The sequence below is a fragment of the Leptonychotes weddellii genome, chromosome 6 (genome assembly GCF_054177405.1).
Source record: "Leptonychotes weddellii isolate Sample4059 chromosome 6, ASM5417740v2, whole genome shotgun sequence".
Lineage (NCBI taxonomy): Eukaryota > Metazoa > Chordata > Mammalia > Carnivora > Phocidae > Leptonychotes > Leptonychotes weddellii.
Genome location: NC_138374.1, coordinates 23825611 through 23842752, shown reverse-complemented (window position 1 = coordinate 23842752; position 17142 = coordinate 23825611). Strand labels below are relative to the sequence as shown.

Below are 17142 nucleotides of genomic sequence, written 5' to 3'. Positions count from 1 at the left end.
GGACCGGGGTGGGTGGAGCAGAGGTGGAGAGAAATCGGGACTTGGCATTTTCTCCTCTCTCTCTCCTAATTTGAGGGAGGCCGCCAGCCCTCCCCTTAAAAAAAAAATCCCACCGAGAGAGAGCGAGAGAGCGAGAGAGAGAAAGCCCGCTGCAGGACCCTCGAGCGAGCGCGCCTAGACCCCTGGCCACCGCGGCCGCCGCCAGGAGCCCAAGATGGCTGGGCTCTGAGGGAGGCAGCCTGGCCCGGCTGGCTCGGCCCGGCCCCGCCGCGGCAGGCTGGCTCCGACCGCAGCCCCGAGCCTTCCAGGCCGGAGCAGAGGCCGAGAAGAAAAGAAAGTGGGGGGGAGGGAGGCCGGGGTGGCGAAGGGGGAGGGCCGGGGCGGGGGGGGAGGGGAGGGCCGGGAGACGAGCCTCCTGTTCATTAGCAGTTGAGAAAAATTCCTTTCTAGTTTGATCAATCCTTGTTTTCCTCGGCAGAGCCGAGGCGCCCGCCCAGCGCGGAGACCCGGAGCGGGGTCTCTCTGCGGCGGGGGCGCCGGGCCTCGGGGAAGCGCAGAAGTCGCGAAGAGGGGGTCAGGCCGGAGCACCGCCGGGGCTTCTCCCTCCCTTTCTGGTTGGCTTTTTTTTTTTTTTTTTTTCCACTTCTCTCCCTCCCCCTTCCGTTTCTATTTGTGAAGGGAGGAGGAAGGCAGAGGCGGGCTGGTGTCTCTGGCCGGGGACTGGAATTTCATCTGAATGACTGCCCCTGCGCGCACGCAGCGCCCCGGAGTCGGCCCGCCTGCGCCCCGCAGCCCGCACCCGCACCCGGCCGGTCAGCCGGGGGGCGCCTGCGCCGCGGCCCGGGGACCGCCAGCTCGCCTCGCCCGCCCGCTCCCGGTCTAGCCGCCCTCGGCGCGGCCGCTCTCGCTTCCCCGGCTTCTCGGACCCCGGACGAGGCGAGTGAGGTGCTGCGCGGGCGAGCCGGGAGGGAGCCCCATCGCCGCCGCCGCCGCCGCCGCCGGAGGAAGTGTGCGGCTCCCGGGCTCTGGCCGCTGCGGGGCGCGCCCCAATGTCAGCCGCGAAGCCGGGCGCAGGCCGCGGGCCGCCGCTGGCCTAGCCGCGCGGACGGGGGCGGGGTGGGGGGGGCGGCCTCATATGGAATTTGGACCCCGGCGCTCCCCTCCAGGGCTGGAGTCCCGGCCGCGGCCCTGGCGCAGTCCGCCGCCTCCCGCTAGGCGCTCGGGAGAAGGAGGAGGAGACGCAGCCGGCTGCGCGCGCGGCGGGAGGACCGAGGCTCCCTCCTCTGGGGGGCAGGCGCGCGGAAGGCGTTGGTGACTGAGCGACTGTCGGGGCTGCCTGGGGCCGGAGCTCGGGGCTCGGCGGGCCTGCAGCTGCACGGGACGGACCCCCAGAGTTGGGCAGTTGGGGAGGCCTGCCCGGGCCCCCTGCCCGCGGCCGCCATGGCGGAGAATTGGAAGAACTGCTTTGAGGAGGAGCTCATCTGCCCCATCTGCCTGCATGTCTTCGTGGAGCCCGTGCAGTTGCCGTGCAAACACAACTTCTGCCGGGGCTGCATCGGCGAGGCGTGGGCCAAGGACAGCGGCCTGGTGCGCTGCCCGGAGTGCAACCAGGCCTACAACCAGAAGCCGGGCCTGGAGAAGAACCTGAAGCTCACCAACATCGTGGAGAAGTTCAACGCCCTGCACGTGGAGAAGCCGCCGGCGGCGCTGCACTGCGTGTTCTGCCGCCGCGGCCCCCCGCTGCCCGCGCAGAAGGTCTGCCTGCGCTGCGAGGCGCCCTGCTGCCAGTCCCACGTGCAGACGCACCTGCAGCAGCCCTCCACCGCCCGCGGGCACCTCCTGGTGGAGGCGGACGACGTGCGGGCCTGGAGCTGCCCCCAGCACAACGCCTACCGCCTCTACCACTGTGAGGCCGAGCAGGTGGCCGTGTGCCAGTACTGCTGCTACTACAGCGGCGCGCATCAGGGACACTCGGTGTGCGACGTGGAGATCCGGAGGAATGAGATCCGGGCAAGTACCTGCACACACACACGCACGCGCGCCCTGCCGCCGGGGGGCCACCCCTCCAGACAGGCCAACTCTGGTGACAGCAGGCCAGAGGCCCCCTTCCACACTCTTCTACCCTGAAAGTTTAGGGGCGAGGTCCTGGGAAGAAGGGTCCCCCCTACGTGACACATTCCTGCACCTGTGCTCATAGGCTCCATCTCTTGAGTCATTTACAGAATTGAGGTGAGGGGTAGAGTTCGGCTGTTGCTTTTCTGTTCTGCTCCGCAGCTCCCTTCCCCGGCCTTGTTTCTGTAGGCCCTATGGGAAGTCACCAAGGCAGTGACCCAGGTCCTGCTTCTCCAGCTGCTGTTTATGTAATGAGTGTCCTGGTGCCGCTGCTGCGGCTGACATGATCCATGATGCTGGCATACCAATGAGGAAGTAAACAAAAGCAGCCATGTTCATTTCGAGCCCTATTGGAAACACACGGGGGGGGGGGGGGCGGCGGAGGGGAGCTTCCGGAGGGAGAACAGAACTCTGGTATCTATCTGGACCAGGCCTGGACAGCCAGCCGCACCAGTGAGCAGTGTCTCGGCCATTCTGATTATTCCCAGTAGCCCACTCTCCGTGTGTGAGAATCACCGCCCTCTGCGTGCCTCTGTATGTTGCCTGCGTCCGCATGAACAAACCTTAAAGTATGTGTCTTCATCACCCTGAGCCCTTTTCTCCCAGCCCAGCCCTCTATCACAGCCCTCCCACATTTGGGGAGGGGAAGTGGAAGACGGAAAAAGAATCCTGTGGGTTTAAGGTTGAGCTGCCTTGCAATCTGGTTTCAGGCAGCTGGCTCCCCTGGGCTGCTGGCGGGGTGATTACAGAACCGCATCCCCTCCCATTGTATACACCCGGCGGCAGCAGCCAATGTCAAGACCGCCTTCCCCCTCAGGCCCCTGGGCCTGGCTGTGGAGCTGGACTGAGGCAATACTTCCGTCCCCTTCAGTGGAGGGGGGCTCCTCCTAGGTCCCTCCCTGGTCCCCTGGCTCTCAGGGTTGAGTCATACCAGAAGGAAGGGGTTGGCCTGAGACTGAGCCATCTTGAAGCCCCAGCTTGGAGCCTGGGTGTGATATCATGGGGGTGAGATTGGGCTTTGGTTGGACTGGGAGTGTTTAATGGGTGGGGGCCCCTGGAGGCTAGTCGAGGCCAGTGGGGAGCTTGGGTATGAGGAAGCTCTGAGCAGGGGACGGTTGTGGACGGGGCCTGTTTCCTGTGGGGGGGACCAGTCAGAATGAGTCACTGTTTAGCAATTAAAAAAACATACACATACAACTAACAAAAGGCAGGAGGGCCGCCACAGGCCGGGGGCAGGGATAACAAATAAAATTTGGTGTATAATTAGTTTCCGATTGGATGGGCTAGCTCTGGGTTTTTGAACCAGGACAGGACCTCTGGTTTCTTAAAGGAAGTGGAGGGGATGGAGAGAGGGGCCATTCTCTCCCCTCCCCTGGAGTTGAGAAACAGAGGCCCAGGGGAAGCAGATGAGCCCCTGGTGTCCACCCCCAACTCAGGGCAGGCAGAGCCCAGACTTTTCTCAGTACTGGGAAGCTGCTGCTATTAAGAAAGATGGAAAGGCCGGGGAAGGAGGGGAAAGCGCAGGGGCAGGAGGAAGCGTCCAGTTCTCTGTCCTGGGAATGACAGCGGAAAGTGACAGGAAGGGAAAGACTGAGATGTGGCTGAAAGGACCCGGGGAGGGGGCAGCAGCCAGGGTGATGAGTGAATGTGTGCCTGCACCCACGCTTCTGCTCTTAACTGTGTCTGAGTGCTAGGGGTGCTCTTCATTTGGGTGGGGAGAAAACACAATTGTGCCTGGTTCGGTAGTAGGAGGGGATCTTTAGATATGTGTCTGTGTTTCCAAGTGCTCTGAGGCTGCTTTGCCCTTAAATGCACCTGTCTCTCGTCTGTACAGTTGGGGACTGGGGGGTGGGGAGGTGGTTTGCCCATGCATGCAGAGTATATTCTGGGGTTTCCACCAGCAGGTCCCTGATCCTGGCTCATGGAAGGAACTGGATGGGAAGGAAGCGCTGAACTTTGTCAGCAGCTGTGTGCATGCATGTGTGTGCCTGTGTGTGTGTGTGTGTGTGTTCATGTGTTCATTTTTGTTCCTGGTGTGGGCAGGCTTACAAATAGTGGGGTTGCTTCAGGGCCAGATGTGCAATTCTGTGCGCTCAGCATCTGTGCCCAGCAGCCTGAGTCTTATCCCCCTCCCAGCGCCCCCTCCCCAGCCCTCCGGATTCTCTCTGGTGACCCAGGGCACTGGAGTTGGAAACCCTTCAATAGGCCAGCGCCACTCACTGTGAGTTGGACTTATTGAATGTGGAGGAAGAGGGGCCTCGCCCTCAGGGGAGGGGAAGAGCTGTGGGGAACCTGAATGGAAGAACCCATTGCGTTGCCTGTCCTCCAGCCAGGGGGAGGGGCCTTTCCCTGGGCCTCTTTTTCCCTTGCCTGAGGGCCTTTGCTGATGCCATGGATGTCACGGAGAGCAACAGAATTCTCCTGGATGTAGGAGCAGATACATGGAGAACTGCCCTTAAAATACAGCCCCTCTTCTTGTGCTTCCTCTTCTCTCCTGCCAGGGTGGGGGTGGGGGGCTGCTGAAATGCCCTATTGCCTACAAATAGGAAACTGATCAACCTCTCCCTAGTGGCCCTAGTCCCATACTCAAAAGCATGGGCCTGTCGTCTGGACAAGGGGCCCAACAAGAAAGCAAGCCGGGCTTCTCTCCAGCCTGGAGGATAGCAGGGAACCCAGAGTCAGGCCAGCCAACTCTGTTGCCCCACTCTGTCCTTGGGAAGCCAGTGTGTAGGCCCCATTGCCCTGAAGCCTTATCCACTGGGTAGGCCCCAAAGACTACTCTTCGGGACAGGCCTAGACCCCAGATACATTCTTTGGGGACATAAGAGGCTAACTTCCCCAAATTGGGATATCCAGGTAGGTTTGAGCCTGGCAGCTGTAGGTGGTGAAACCCTCTTCTAGCCCCCTGGTTTAGGGGTTCATCTGAGCAACAGGGAACTGGGGTAAGCTGGGAGCATCCCTACCTCATAACCGTCTTTAACATGGAAAGAAAACCCAAGATAAGGCCTAGTTATATGTATGAGGAGCTATTCAGGGTGTGTGTGTGTGTGCAGGTCATAGTTGTGCACCTGTATCATTCGTAGGACCCCAGATCAAGGCTGGAAATGTTGCCAGAACCCTTTTCCTCACATTCTTGTAGGTTTAGTGTTGAGAGATGTTCTCTGGAAAGGGGGGTGGGGATCCCACTGATCAGGCCAGGGTTATGCTGCTCACATTGCCCCTGGTTGGAGGGCTTGCACTGGGACCCCGGAGGGGATCTGATGTCTCGGGGCCCAACGTATCTCTGGGTGGGCTGTGGAAGTGAGGGCTGCCCTGGCCCAGCTGAATGAGGCAGCACCAGGCTCCGCCACCCCTCCTCCCCTGACCATACTCCTGACCTCTCAGGTGGGGTGGTAGCCGCGGTGTGTGTGAGGTGCCCCTTCCTTATCCTGAGTCTGCAGGGAAGGTGGGCCCTGGGCCCCAGGCAGAGGGGAGTCTCATGCAGAGGCCCAGCCCCCACCTCCAGCCCAGGATCCCGCTGACACAGCCAGGCGCCTGTCATGCACGCCCTATCGATTACTCGGCCTCCTGCAGCTCTGGGTGGCTGTGCGTCCGTGTCTGTCTGCAGGTGCGTGTGCGCGCTTGAGTGGAACCAGCGTGTCTGGTTGTGTCTCTCAGCATGTGACTCATTTTCTCTATCTCCCACGTGGATCTCTGCGAAGGCACCCGTGTGAGTGACTGCCTTGATTGTGTAGCTGTCTCGGGCGTTGCTGCGGGGTCAGGAAGGCGTGCAAGTGTGCGTCTCTGAGAGAGGCGGGTGACCGCGTGGCCTGCTTGCCGCAGCCCTGTGATTGGAACTTGAGTGGGTGTGCGTGACCGTCAGCACCATGTTGCTAGCATGTGGCTGCCTGCTCGGGCTCTGAGTCTTGTGTGACTTTCCCAACTGGTGGGGGTGTCGCGGAGGGGCTGAAACGACGGAATTCCCCTTGGGGTGAGCTAGCCGCCCGTGGCAGGTGTTGGAGGCAGAGGGCCAGGTGGATCCTGCGGGGCTGTGTTGGAGGCAGTGTGGGTGGGCACAGGCAGAAGGTGGGCCCAGCTTGGGCCCCTGCCCTGGACGGAGCAGGCAGGCCTGGCTGGCCTCATCCCTGGCTCTGGGAAAGCCTTCCTTCCCGGCTGGCCTGGCATTCAAGCCCAGACAAAGGGGGGCTTTCTCTCTCGCCTCTTTGTTCTGCCGCCCCAGAGCACTGCTCTCTGCATGGCAAAAGCTAATTCCACTCTGCAGCTGGGAACCCTTCTCTGGGGTCTGCCGGGGCTTGTCTCCGAGCTGCTGCTGCTCTCCTCACCCTGGCTCCTGCCCTACAGCCTCTTCTCTCTGCGTCTCTGGTTGCCTCTGGCCTGGGGGTCCACAGGGTAGCCCGAGGCAGGGGCTGAGGCCTGGAAAGGGGTGTCTGGAAGAAACTGCTCTGAGACCAGGGGAGAGTGCTGTGGCCCAGGGAGAGAGGAGACCAGCGTACTCCTGGGACGAGGGCTTTGGGGAGAGAGTCGGGGGGCAGGTGTGGAAGCTGGGAGGAGGTCAGGATGGGGTAGCTCTGAGAAGGGGCTGCAGCCTGAGCTGGAGCTGGAATAAGGGCCCTCCAAGAACCAAGGCCAGGGCAGGGGCCTGAGCAGAGAGGTGTGTAGCAGCCCAGCTCCCTCTTCTTGCCCCCCTACCTCTCCCCGCCGCCACCACAACCCCAGGGCTGCCAGGTCCAGCCCTGGCCCTGTTTGAAAACCTCAGGCCTGCCTCTGGCCCAACCCCTGGGGCCCTGTTCCCTCCTGACCTTGCTTCTCTTCAAGGTTGACTTGAGGGTTTTATTATTATTATTTATTAACTTTTATGCAGCCTAGAGGCCCCATGGCCTCAGCCGTCTGCCCAGTCCAGTCTGGCGTCAAAAATGCCAACTGGGCCTGGCCAGTTAGACTCCAGAGGGATGTGAGGCTTTCCTGGGGCAGGAACGTAAGGGGCTATAAGTGCCCCCTTTCTGAGTCGGGAGGGGCATCAGAGGGAGCAGCTCAAGGCAGAGTCTGGATGTTCTGGGGCCTGCTCCTCATCCCCGCCAGGTGTGATGGGATGGGAATGGAGTGCCCCCGAGCCTTTTTGATGCTTTTGCCCCCACAGGCCCAGGAGCAGACCACAAAAGGCCTAAGTCCTAAGGGCCAGGGCCAGGGCCAGGGCCAGGAGTGAGCAGGTCCCATCAGGGCCAGGGGCTGCTGAGTGGAGCCGGGCCTCAGATTGTTTGTTGTCCTTCCTGCCGGAGGCCTGCTTCCTCTAGCACTGCTGGTCTAGCCCACGGTTCCCCGCTCTGCTCTGCTCCTGCGCCTGCACCCTTGAGGTGCGCCACACTCCAGGTGACTCACTTCAGGCTGGGAGCGTTTGTAAAGTGCCCCCACCCCCACCCCCTGCACTGAGAGCCCATACTCTGAAACAAGCTGGACAATCTGGTCCTATCTCAGCTGTTTTTCCCAGGTGGGCAGTGGGGCCTCGGCTCTCGGCAATTCCCTGGACGTTGGGACGCAACGAGGCTGCTGGTAGCGGGGCGGGGGGGTGTCAGTCTTGCTTCCTCTCTCCCATCTCCCAGCTTCTCAGTATCCCGATTCAGTCATTTGGTGGCATTGAGGTGAGGGCTAAGGAAGAGACAGCAAGTAAATATTCCCGTCCCTTCCCCCAGTTTCCCAGTGCCTGAGGTAACAGTGATGTCCCCCCACCCCCCTGCCTCCCCCAGCTTTTGTCTGTGGCAGGATTAAGATCATCTGGCCTCAAGGGAGGGCAGTTCCTGCAAGGATGAGCTGACCAGCATGGGCCCCTGGGCCCCCCTCCCAGCCCTCCATGACGACTGGCAACCCTTGGCTGGTTTCCTTCCCATTTCTGCCCCTTCCCCGACCTACCCCTGCAGCAGAGACAGGAGCTCAATGTCCTCCGAGCTGGGGGAGTGGAAGTGAAACCGAGCCACCTGCTAGAGAGTGGAGCCATTGCCTTTGCCGGGCCTGGACTGGGCTCCCAACCCAGAGGGCTCTGGGCATGCAAGGTCCCAGAGTGTAAGTACTGCCAGGGAAGGCTCTGAGAAAAGCCTAGAAGAAGAGGCACAGGGCTGAGCTCCACCCCCTAGGACTGGATGGAAGGTAACTCCTTTGGCTGTTCCCTGAGGAGTCAGCCATGAATTCCTTGAAGGGGTTCCAGGTGGGCGGGAGAGGGGCTTCCCACTGCTCTGGAGGGTGGGAGTGCAACAGCCCCCATTCCAGGCCCCGGGGAACTTGGTCTGGGTACCTGCCTGGGGCTGCCTCTTTCCTGCCCCGCATCTGGAGCTCAGCCCCAGGTGCATCGCTAATCGGACACTGATGGGTTTGGTCATAAGAAGTAGCTAGGCAGGGAGACCATGGTTCGCAGATGTTTGGGGAGGGGGCTGGGCTTGCAGGTATCCTGAGCACTGGAAAGACAAGAGTGGCCTGGACTCTGAGACACATCTGGAGGGGTGTGCCCTGTTCTCTAAGTAGCCAGAAGGCAACAATTTGAGGGCCAGTTGTTACAGGCCCTAATGTTCCTGAAGGGGAGTCCTGGTGACCTTGCCTATATGGCAGGCCTCTCCTAATTGTCTGGGGCCCTCAGGGGGCCCAGCCTTCACCGTGTAGGGGGCAGGATGCAAGTATATGTATAGCTGTGTGCAACAGTGTGCGTGAGGGAGGCCTGGGCCCAGTGGCGGTGCGGGCTTGGGTGTGTTCTGGGCAGTGCTGCAGGGTGCTGGGGGCAGCTTCATAGACACGGAGGATGCGGGACTGCCCAGCCGTTGTTTCCCTGCAGGCTCTGACTCTCAGGCTGACAGCAGACCCCTGTGCATGTTGGACTGGTGTGGGGACCTGCTGGAAGGACAAAGCGCTGGGGGCAGGGCAAGGTCTCCTGGGGCTGGTTCTTAGAGGTCCTGTCCTAGGTCAGGGGTCAAGTTGTTGGAGCAGGGGCGGGGGCCGTGTACCCCTGGCTTCTCCAGCTTAGAACCTGAGAGCCTTAATGCACCACCTCCTCCTGTCCCCAGGGTCCTGATTTTTGTTTCCAGGGCAGCCACCAGCTCACAACGAGGTCGCCAAACTCTCTTACTGGCCTTGGTTTCCCCCGAACATAAAATGGGCTGGAGGAGCGAGGAAGGGATGGGTGCCGCTTGTCTCTAGGAAACCAGTTGGGTCTGGGTGAAGAGTGGGGGGTCATAGGTCAAACTTGAGGGTCACTCTGAGGCCCACACAGAGGAAGGAAAAGAACCACTCCTTGTGGACACTTACTGTGAGCCAGGTTCTGTGCCACTTGCTTTGCAAACCTTATATTGTAGGCAAAACCATCGCTTTATTCAGTCAACTGGTTCTGCGTCTGTACGGTGCCGGGGCCTCTGTGTGGCCTGGCTGGGGAGGGAGGGGGGAAAAGACAGCAGCAAAACCCTATTTTCAGCAGGCTTGGAGCTTTGCAGGGAGACCAGACTGCACTTTGCGAGGCGGACTACAGAATAGTGTTGTCCTATAGGTCTTTCTGTGATGAGGGTCATGTTTGGTACCTGTGGTGTCCGGTACGTTAGCCCCTGGCTCCATGTCGCTATTGAGCACCCGAAACTGAGGCTGGCACACCTGAAGAACTGATGTTTGACTGAATTTATTGTCATTCGCTTCAACTTAAATAGCCACCTGTGACTCGCGGCTGCCGTACTGCGCGGCACAGCGACGGGGAGGTACAGTGTGACAGGCCCCCGCCCGACAAGGACAGGGAGGGCCCTGCGCAAATGTCGAGCGTGGACTGTGGCAAGTTGCCTAGGTCGTGGGGCCTTAAGTTGTGCCTTGAGGGATGGCCAGAGGGAGGACGGGGGCACTGTGGGCATCGTGTCAGCAGCGTGCAGGGAGTTTGGATGTGCATGGAGCACTGGGGACAGGATAGCAGCCCACCTGGCTGGGCGAGTCGAGTTGTCAGAAAGTCTTCGTGGCCGGAGTATTGGAAGGAGGGAGTCATTGAGGGCTCTTGAGCGGGAAGAGACCATGTTTGAAGAGGCATGTCTGGTGAGGGAGGATGACAGGATGGGTGGAACAGCCAGGATGGGCAGGGCTGGGAGAGGAGGGCTTGTGGAGACAGGAGATTAGGGGCTGAGAAGAGCAGCTTGGTTCAGCACCTTCCACCAAACTGGCCTTGGTTCTTAGGAGAGCCAGAGTCTCCCACCTGGGTCCACCTGAGAGTCTGAGACACCTAGCAAGGACTTTAGAGGCCTAGCTCTCAGCGTCGAGAGCAAAGGAAGGGGTAGCTGCCCTTGATGCCCCCAAGTGCAGGTAAGGCAAGTATAGGGTGAGATCTATGGACTAGGCAGAGGGCCTGTATGACCTTGGAAGGTTGTTTGTCCCTCTGCATCTTAGGGTACTCATCTCTAAGATGGAGCTCCCCAGAGAGAGGCGGCATGCCTTGTATGAGAACAGACCCTGCCGCCTGATCACCTAGGGTTGTATCCCAGCTCCGACATTCACTAGCTGTGTGACTTTGGACGAATTGCTTAATCTCTCTAGGTTCCTCTTCTCTGAAATGAGGATAATAATAGTACTTAACTCATAGCATTACTGGGGTGATTAGATAAGTCTATACAGGAAAAGCACTTAGAACAGGGGCTGGCCTGACCCTGCCCTCAGAAAGCTCATGGTTTAGATATGTGTGGGCAGCTATTCCAGGCTTTCTGTTCCTGGGAACAGGCTGGCCAGACAGCTGTCACCAGGCCCCTGGGATTGCGTGGGGGCCAGAAGGGTTTAGATGGCAGAAATTTAGGCCATCTGAGTCAAAGAATCTATAGGATGGGTCTGTTCTTAGAGGGAAGGGTGGTGCCCACCCATCCTTGGTAGGGGATAGAGCTGCAGCCCCCTCTGATGCCCCTTCCCCACCTGTCCCCGCAGAAGATGCTGATGAAGCAACAGGACCGTCTGGAGGAGCGAGAGCAGGATATTGAGGACCAGCTGTACAAACTTGAGTCGGACAAGCGCCTGGTGGAGGTAGCTAAGCCCAAGCCCATGGTATGGGGCGGGGAGGCTTGGGTGCAGGGCCTCGGGCTGGTTCCTTATTTGGGCTAGGACCTATTCTGGGGTCGACTCTGTGCCAGAAGCCCTTGGTCAGTTATTTAGTGAACTGTCGGTGGATGAGCCCCCACTGGTGCCAGGGGTAGCTGGCCCAGAGCCCCGCGCTACCAGCAGGGAATGAGCAGGTCGGACCTTGCCCTCAGGAGCCGTGGGCAGCCTGGGGGGTGGGCGTCCCAGACTCTACCTTCCAGGCTATGAGAGCGGCGGGAGCGGCAGCCAGAGGTCCCCGGGGCTCACCTCCCGCCCGCTCTCACCCCCGGGCCTGCAGGAGAAGGTGAGCCAGCTGAAGGAGGAGGTGCGGCTGCAGTATGAAAAGCTGCACCAGCTGCTGGATGAGGACCTGCGGCAGACGGTGGAGGTCCTGGACAAGGCCCAGGCCAAGTTCTGCAGCGAGAACGCAGCGCAGGCGCTGCACCTCGGGGAGCGCATGCAGGAGGCCAAGAAGCTGCTGGGCTCCCTGCAGCTCCTCTTCGACAAGACGGAAGATGTCAGCTTCATGAAGGTGGGCTGGGACCGGGACCGGCTGGTGGGACCGGAGGTCATTCCTAAACTGGGGCCTGCCCTCCTTGGCTCCCCAGTGAATTGCCCCCAGCAGTATGCTCGCAGGGTTTTGGAGCCAGCCTGCATGGCTTCAGAACCCTCCCACCCCGCGCTTTCTAGCTTTGTGAGTTTGGGAGCGAGTCATAGATGTGCCCTATGCCGGAGTTCCCTCACTAATAAAATGGGGGGCATAATACAGATCTACCTACTATCCTTTATCCACAGTGCCAATTTTTTTTTTTAAGATTTTATTTATTTATTTGACAGATAGAGAGCACAAGTAGGCAGAGCAGCAGGCAGAGGGAGAGGGAGAAGCAGGCCCCCCGCCGAGCAGGGAGCCGGATGTGGGGCTTGATTCCAGGACCCTGGGATCATGACCTGAGCCGAAGGCAGCCGCTTAACCAACTGAGCCACCCAGGCGCTCTGACGGTGCCAAATTTTAAAAGTCTCTGAAAACTGGTAGAAAAAATTCCGACAACTCATTTAACAGAAAAAATTGACCTGCACTCATGTTGGCAATTTATGGTCTTTATTTATCCTGCTTGATACAAGTATTCAAACATTTTGCTGCAGGAACATTGATGTATCGGATGATGGATATAATACATAATATATAGTACAGGCACCATATCCCCCTTCTAAAATCCAACAAATTCCAAATTCCAAAACACAGTTGGCCCCAAGGATTTCGGATAAAAGACTGAGTGCCTCTAACATCTTCCTCCTAGGATAATTGTGTAGATAAAGTGATGGATATGTAGAAAGCACTTTAGTGTTTGTCACATAGTAAGCGCTCAATAAATGTTAGCTATTCTTATCTTCTAGAAATGGAGACACTCCCTCCCCCCTTGCTACACTTTGGCTGGAATCAGATGGTCAGCCCTGCCTGGGGAGAAGGAGGATGGGGCAGCTCTCCCATGTTGCCTTTCCCACTGACTAACCCTTTTCTCTCCCCCTAGAACACCAAGTCTGTGAAAATCCTAATGGACAGGTGAGCAGCTGGCCACTGGCCCCCAGGGGAACACATCTGGGGGAGGGCAGGGAGGGCCAGGCCCACCGGGGGGGAGGTAGGGCAGGCTCACCCGTGATACCTCCTCACAGCAGATGCCCCGTCCACTGCCCCCAGGACCCAGACCTGCACGGGCAGCAGCCTTTCTCCCCCTAAGATCGGCCACCTGAACTCCAAGCTCTTCCTGAATGAGGTGGCCAAGAAGGAGAAGCAGCTGCGGAAGATGCTAGAAGGTGAGGGTGGTATCCTCAATGGAAAGGAGAGAGCCCTTTGGGCAGGGAGGAATGCCAGAGCCTTCTCTCTGAGAGGCAGCATGGCCTAGTCAGATAGTCTTTTCTTCTTATCCTGGCTTTGCCACTTCTAGCTATTGGACCTTGGGAAAAGCCATATTACCTCCCTAAACTTCAGTTTCTTCAGCTGTAAAATGGGAATAATAGTACTATCTACCTGCTAATGGAGTAGGCAGCGTTGAGCAAGACCGTGCATGATGTAATGAGCTTGGGCCTGTAGATAGAAAGCGGGGAGAGGAGGCCTGGGTTGCTTGGGTTGGGAGCTTTGGCGACTTTTGCCCCAAACTCTCCACAGGCCCCTTCAGCACAGCGGTGCCCTTCCTGCAGAGCGTCCCCCTGTACCCTTGTGGCGTGAGCAGCTCTGGGGCGGAGAAGCGCAAGCACTCAACGGCCTTCCCGGAGGCCAGTTTCCTAGAGACGTCGTCAGGCCCCGTGGGCAGCCAATATGGGGCAGCGGGCACAGCCAGCGGCGAGGGCCAGTCAGGGCAGCCCCTGGGGCCCTGCAGCTCCACGCAGCACTTGGTGGCCCTGCCGGGCGGCGCCCAACCAGTGCACTCAAGTCCTGTGTTCCCCCCATCACAGTATCCCAATGGCTCCGCCACCCAGCAGCCCATGCTCCCCCAGTATGGCGGCCGCAAGATTCTCGTCTGTTCTGTGGACAACTGTTACTGTTCTTCCGTGGCCAACCACGGTGGCCACCAGCCCTACCCCCGCTCCGGCCACTTTCCCTGGACAGTGCCCTCGCAGGAGTACTCACACCCGCTCCCGCCCACACCCTCCGTCCCCCAGTCCCTTCCTGGCCTGGCGGTCAGAGACTGGCTCGATGCCTCCCAGCAGCCTGGCCACCAGGATTTCTACAGGGTGTATGGGCAGCCGTCCACCAAACACTACGTGACGAGCTAACGCCACGCAGGCAGTGGGGGCACTGGGGGATCTTCCCCCCCAGCCCCCCAGTGGCTCGGGAATTATGCATCCAGAGACCTGCCCTTCTACCTTGCTGTCTTCCCTCCCTTCCTCCTTCATCTCCCCCCAAGTCTTTTCCTTTTGGATTTTGTTTTGTTTTGGGCTTTGTTTTTGATTTTTTTTTTTTTTTTTTTTTTTTTTTTTATGAATCTCCTGGACGCAGACGTGACAGTGAGAGCTGGCCCGGGCTGCAGGTGGCCCTGAGTTGGGAAAACGTCTACTTCAAGGCATTGAGCTCTCTCTCTGTCTCTCCTTTTTTTTTTCCACTCCTTCCCTTTCCAACCCCCGTGGCTGGAAGGAGCCTCAGCTTCCCCTAAAGCCTTGGGGGATCCGGGGGATCTAGCCCTCCTCACCTAGCCCTGGGAGGAAGGACCGGTGGTGCCCACTGGCCCGCTTCTCCTCTTGTTTTTCTTTTGGGCAGTTTGATCACTGACTAAGCAATGACCTGTAGATTGTGGGGCTTTTTTTTTTTTTTCTTTAAACCAAGAATGATTTCTCCTACTTCCTTCTTCTCAACATCCTCCCAGATGGAGTTCAAAGGCCACTTCTCAAGCAGCTTTTGGCACCTTCAGCCTCAGAGTGGAATCTTAAAGACAGGAACCCCATGTCCAGGAAAGGGGAAAAGGAACTTTGCCAATGATAGTGACCACAGCAAAAGCAAATAATAATAATATTAATAATAATAAAGAGAAATAAATAATAAAATAAAAAACCATAGCACAGCCCTTGTTGAGGTCAGTGGGGGAGGAGTGGCTGCCCCGAGTTGGGTCCTTGCCTGGATTTTGACACAGCAACTTCCTGTAGTGAGCACTTTGTATGAATCGTGGACTTCCTGTTCTCAAGGCGCAGGTATTTATTCTGTAATCTGTCTAGAGCACACACCGAAATCCAACCTTCTAATAAACATAATGGCGCAGTCCCACTCCCTGCCTCGCCTCTTACCCCTCACTCCCCCAGGCCTAGGGTCTTCAGGTGTTGGTACAAGAAAGGGCACTGAGGGATGGAAGCCGCTGCCTTCCTTGCCTTGGTTCTGTGCTCCGTCTAGACTGTTCCAGGCCCGTGAATGTCAGCTCGTCAGGCACTAACTCCATCTCCTCTCAGCCTTGGGTTCATTTGACAAATATTTGCTGAGCGAGGGCCTCCCAGGCCCAGCCCCCTGCTTCATAGGCCCTGGCATCTCTTTGAGGTTCTGCCAGCATGTTCTTAGCTAGGACAGACAAAGGAAGAAATACCTTTCTGGGAGTCTTGCAAAATTACCTCCTTCAGTCCACAAATATTTATTGAGCACATGCTAAGTGCCAGGCACTGTGCAGGGCCCTGGGCATAAACAGAGCAGACCCTCTTTTTGTAGTTTAGTCTAACTGGGCCTTGGCCCCCATTGGGGGAGTCACTCAGCTCCATGCTTCCTGTGGTGACTTGGGCCCAGGCCCACCCTGTGCACAGGAAAAGAGCAGGCAGGAAAATCCTTGGCTCTGAGAGGCATGGAGGTAGGGTAGCAAGGTGAAGAAGACATTCTACCCCCATCCCCTTTGGCAGAGCTGCTCAAAGTCTCTAGTGTGTCTTGGGAGCTTGTTAAAAGGGCTGATTCCTAGAGTCCGCTTAGACTCTGTGGGAGCCGTCAAGGGCCCAGGAATCTGTATTTTTAACTCCCCAGTTAAAAGAAGTGCTGCCATGAAGGATTGGCTAGGGTCCTGCTTGTCACAGGGACCCCTGGGTAGGAGGCGCTGGAGGACACCTCTGGTGGGGGCGGGGGGGGTGATCTTTTAAAAGGGATCTCTGGTTTGTTGCGTAACACTTTGCATGGATCTTACGTCATACAGCAGCCTGTGCCCTTCTTCCATACCAGTAGGAGGGGCAACCTTTGCTGGTGCCTGGTTCTCTTTCCCCTTGTCTGGGTAGAATCAGGGCCCGAATGCCTCCTATCCCAGGAAGCCTAGCGCAAGGCAGGGAGCCATGGGTAAGTCCTGTCCTGTGCCAGGGGCCCGAGCCTCACCCAGCCCTAGTCATTCCCCCTCTCATAAAAGTAAGGACCCAGGGTGGAGGGCATGGTGAGGCCATGTTCCCCTGGCCAGTGGGCTGGCCAAACCAAAACGGAGTCTTGGTCCTGCTAAGTAGAAGCTCTGTCTTCCCATCCTGTGGGAATAGAAAATGACTCAATGTTGGGTGGGTGGACCCTTGCCTCATTGCTCCCCCTTCCCCACTTCGGCTGGGAGCCAGAGCCAGGACAGGATGACAACAGCTGGCCTGCCCCCTTCTCTTCCCCTGCACCTGTTTGGGGCTAAAGCGAGGGGGCAGATGGTTGGAGCACAGTGCCCCGGCAGCCCAGGGTGGAAGGATGCCTGGGGGCAGGTGCTGGTGGACAGACAGACATTTCACTCCGCTCACATCTGCTCCTTTCTGTGGTTGTCAGGGGCCCTAGGACATCTGTGCCAAGGGTTGGGAGCCAAGACAGAAAGCTGCCCAATTTCTTTCCCACTTGGCCTAGTTTTGTTGTAGCTGATGGGAGGGGCCCTGTCTCCAGATGCATCAGTCAGACCAGGATAGGGAGGGAGACTCTGGTGGGGTGGGGGGGTTTGGGCCCCACCGGGTCCCAGCTCCGGAAGCCCACCCGGGACACCCCGGACAACTACACACTCAGGCACGCAGGCTGCAGGCAAAGCAGCCAGTTGCCTGTAGTACAGCCGGGGGGTGCCCGGGCAGCCAGGGAAGCAGGGAAGCCAACCCCACCCAGCTGTCCCCCGCCACCCAGCTGTCCCCGGCTTCAGAGGGGCAGCTGTCACCCACCTCCCAAGAGGGTCAGGGGCACAGGAGGCCCAGAAAGAGCTGGAGCGTCCCCAAGACACAAGGCCTGCAGGAGAAGGTGTGAGGGGGCCTTCCCCCACCCCGCCCCGGTGTGCACATTCCCACACCCCTGGGCCCCCACAGCCACGCCCTGCGCCTCACACCGCGGACGGCTCCGAGATAGCGGCTCTCGCACCCCAGGCGCTGCCCTCCCGCCTTCCCCGAGGGGCGGTCACTCCTCCCCTTTCCGGGAAGGGCTGGGTGTCAGGAGCGCTTCTCCCCCACGCCACCGATGGGGGGCGGCGGCTGCTGTGGCCCAGATGCGCGCCGCCCTCGGGGAGGCGACCGCCG

At 58.9% G+C, this 17142-nt stretch overlaps 1 protein-coding gene across 1 annotated transcript; it reads left to right on the top strand.

The window, feature by feature from the left end:
- The first annotated feature begins 388 nt into the window (after positions 1-388).
- Positions 389-14932, top strand: TRIM8 (tripartite motif containing 8). The gene is made up of 6 exons (XM_006731062.3): positions 389-2010; positions 11029-11124; positions 11477-11710; positions 12708-12739; positions 12875-12990; positions 13343-14932. The coding sequence occupies exons 1-6, from the start codon at positions 1441-1443 to the stop codon at positions 13948-13950; spliced, it is 1656 nt and encodes a 551-aa protein (XP_006731125.1). The 5' UTR covers positions 389-1440; the 3' UTR covers positions 13951-14932.
- Positions 14933-17142: the final 2210 nt, after the last annotated feature.

What these genes read in the sequence shown, in the direction of transcription:
- TRIM8 (XM_006731062.3), top strand. Translation starts at nt 1,441, where the DNA reads ATGGCGGAGAATTGGAAGAACTGCTTTGAGGAGGAGCTCATCTGCCCC. An exon ending in AAGATGTCAGCTTCATGAAG is followed by an intron (nt 11,711 to 12,707) that starts GTGGGCTGGGAC and finishes CTCTCCCCCTAG; the next exon opens with AACACCAAGTCTGTGAAAAT. An exon ending in GTGAAAATCCTAATGGACAG is followed by an intron (nt 12,740 to 12,874) that starts GTGAGCAGCTGG and finishes CACTGCCCCCAG; the next exon opens with GACCCAGACCTGCACGGGCA.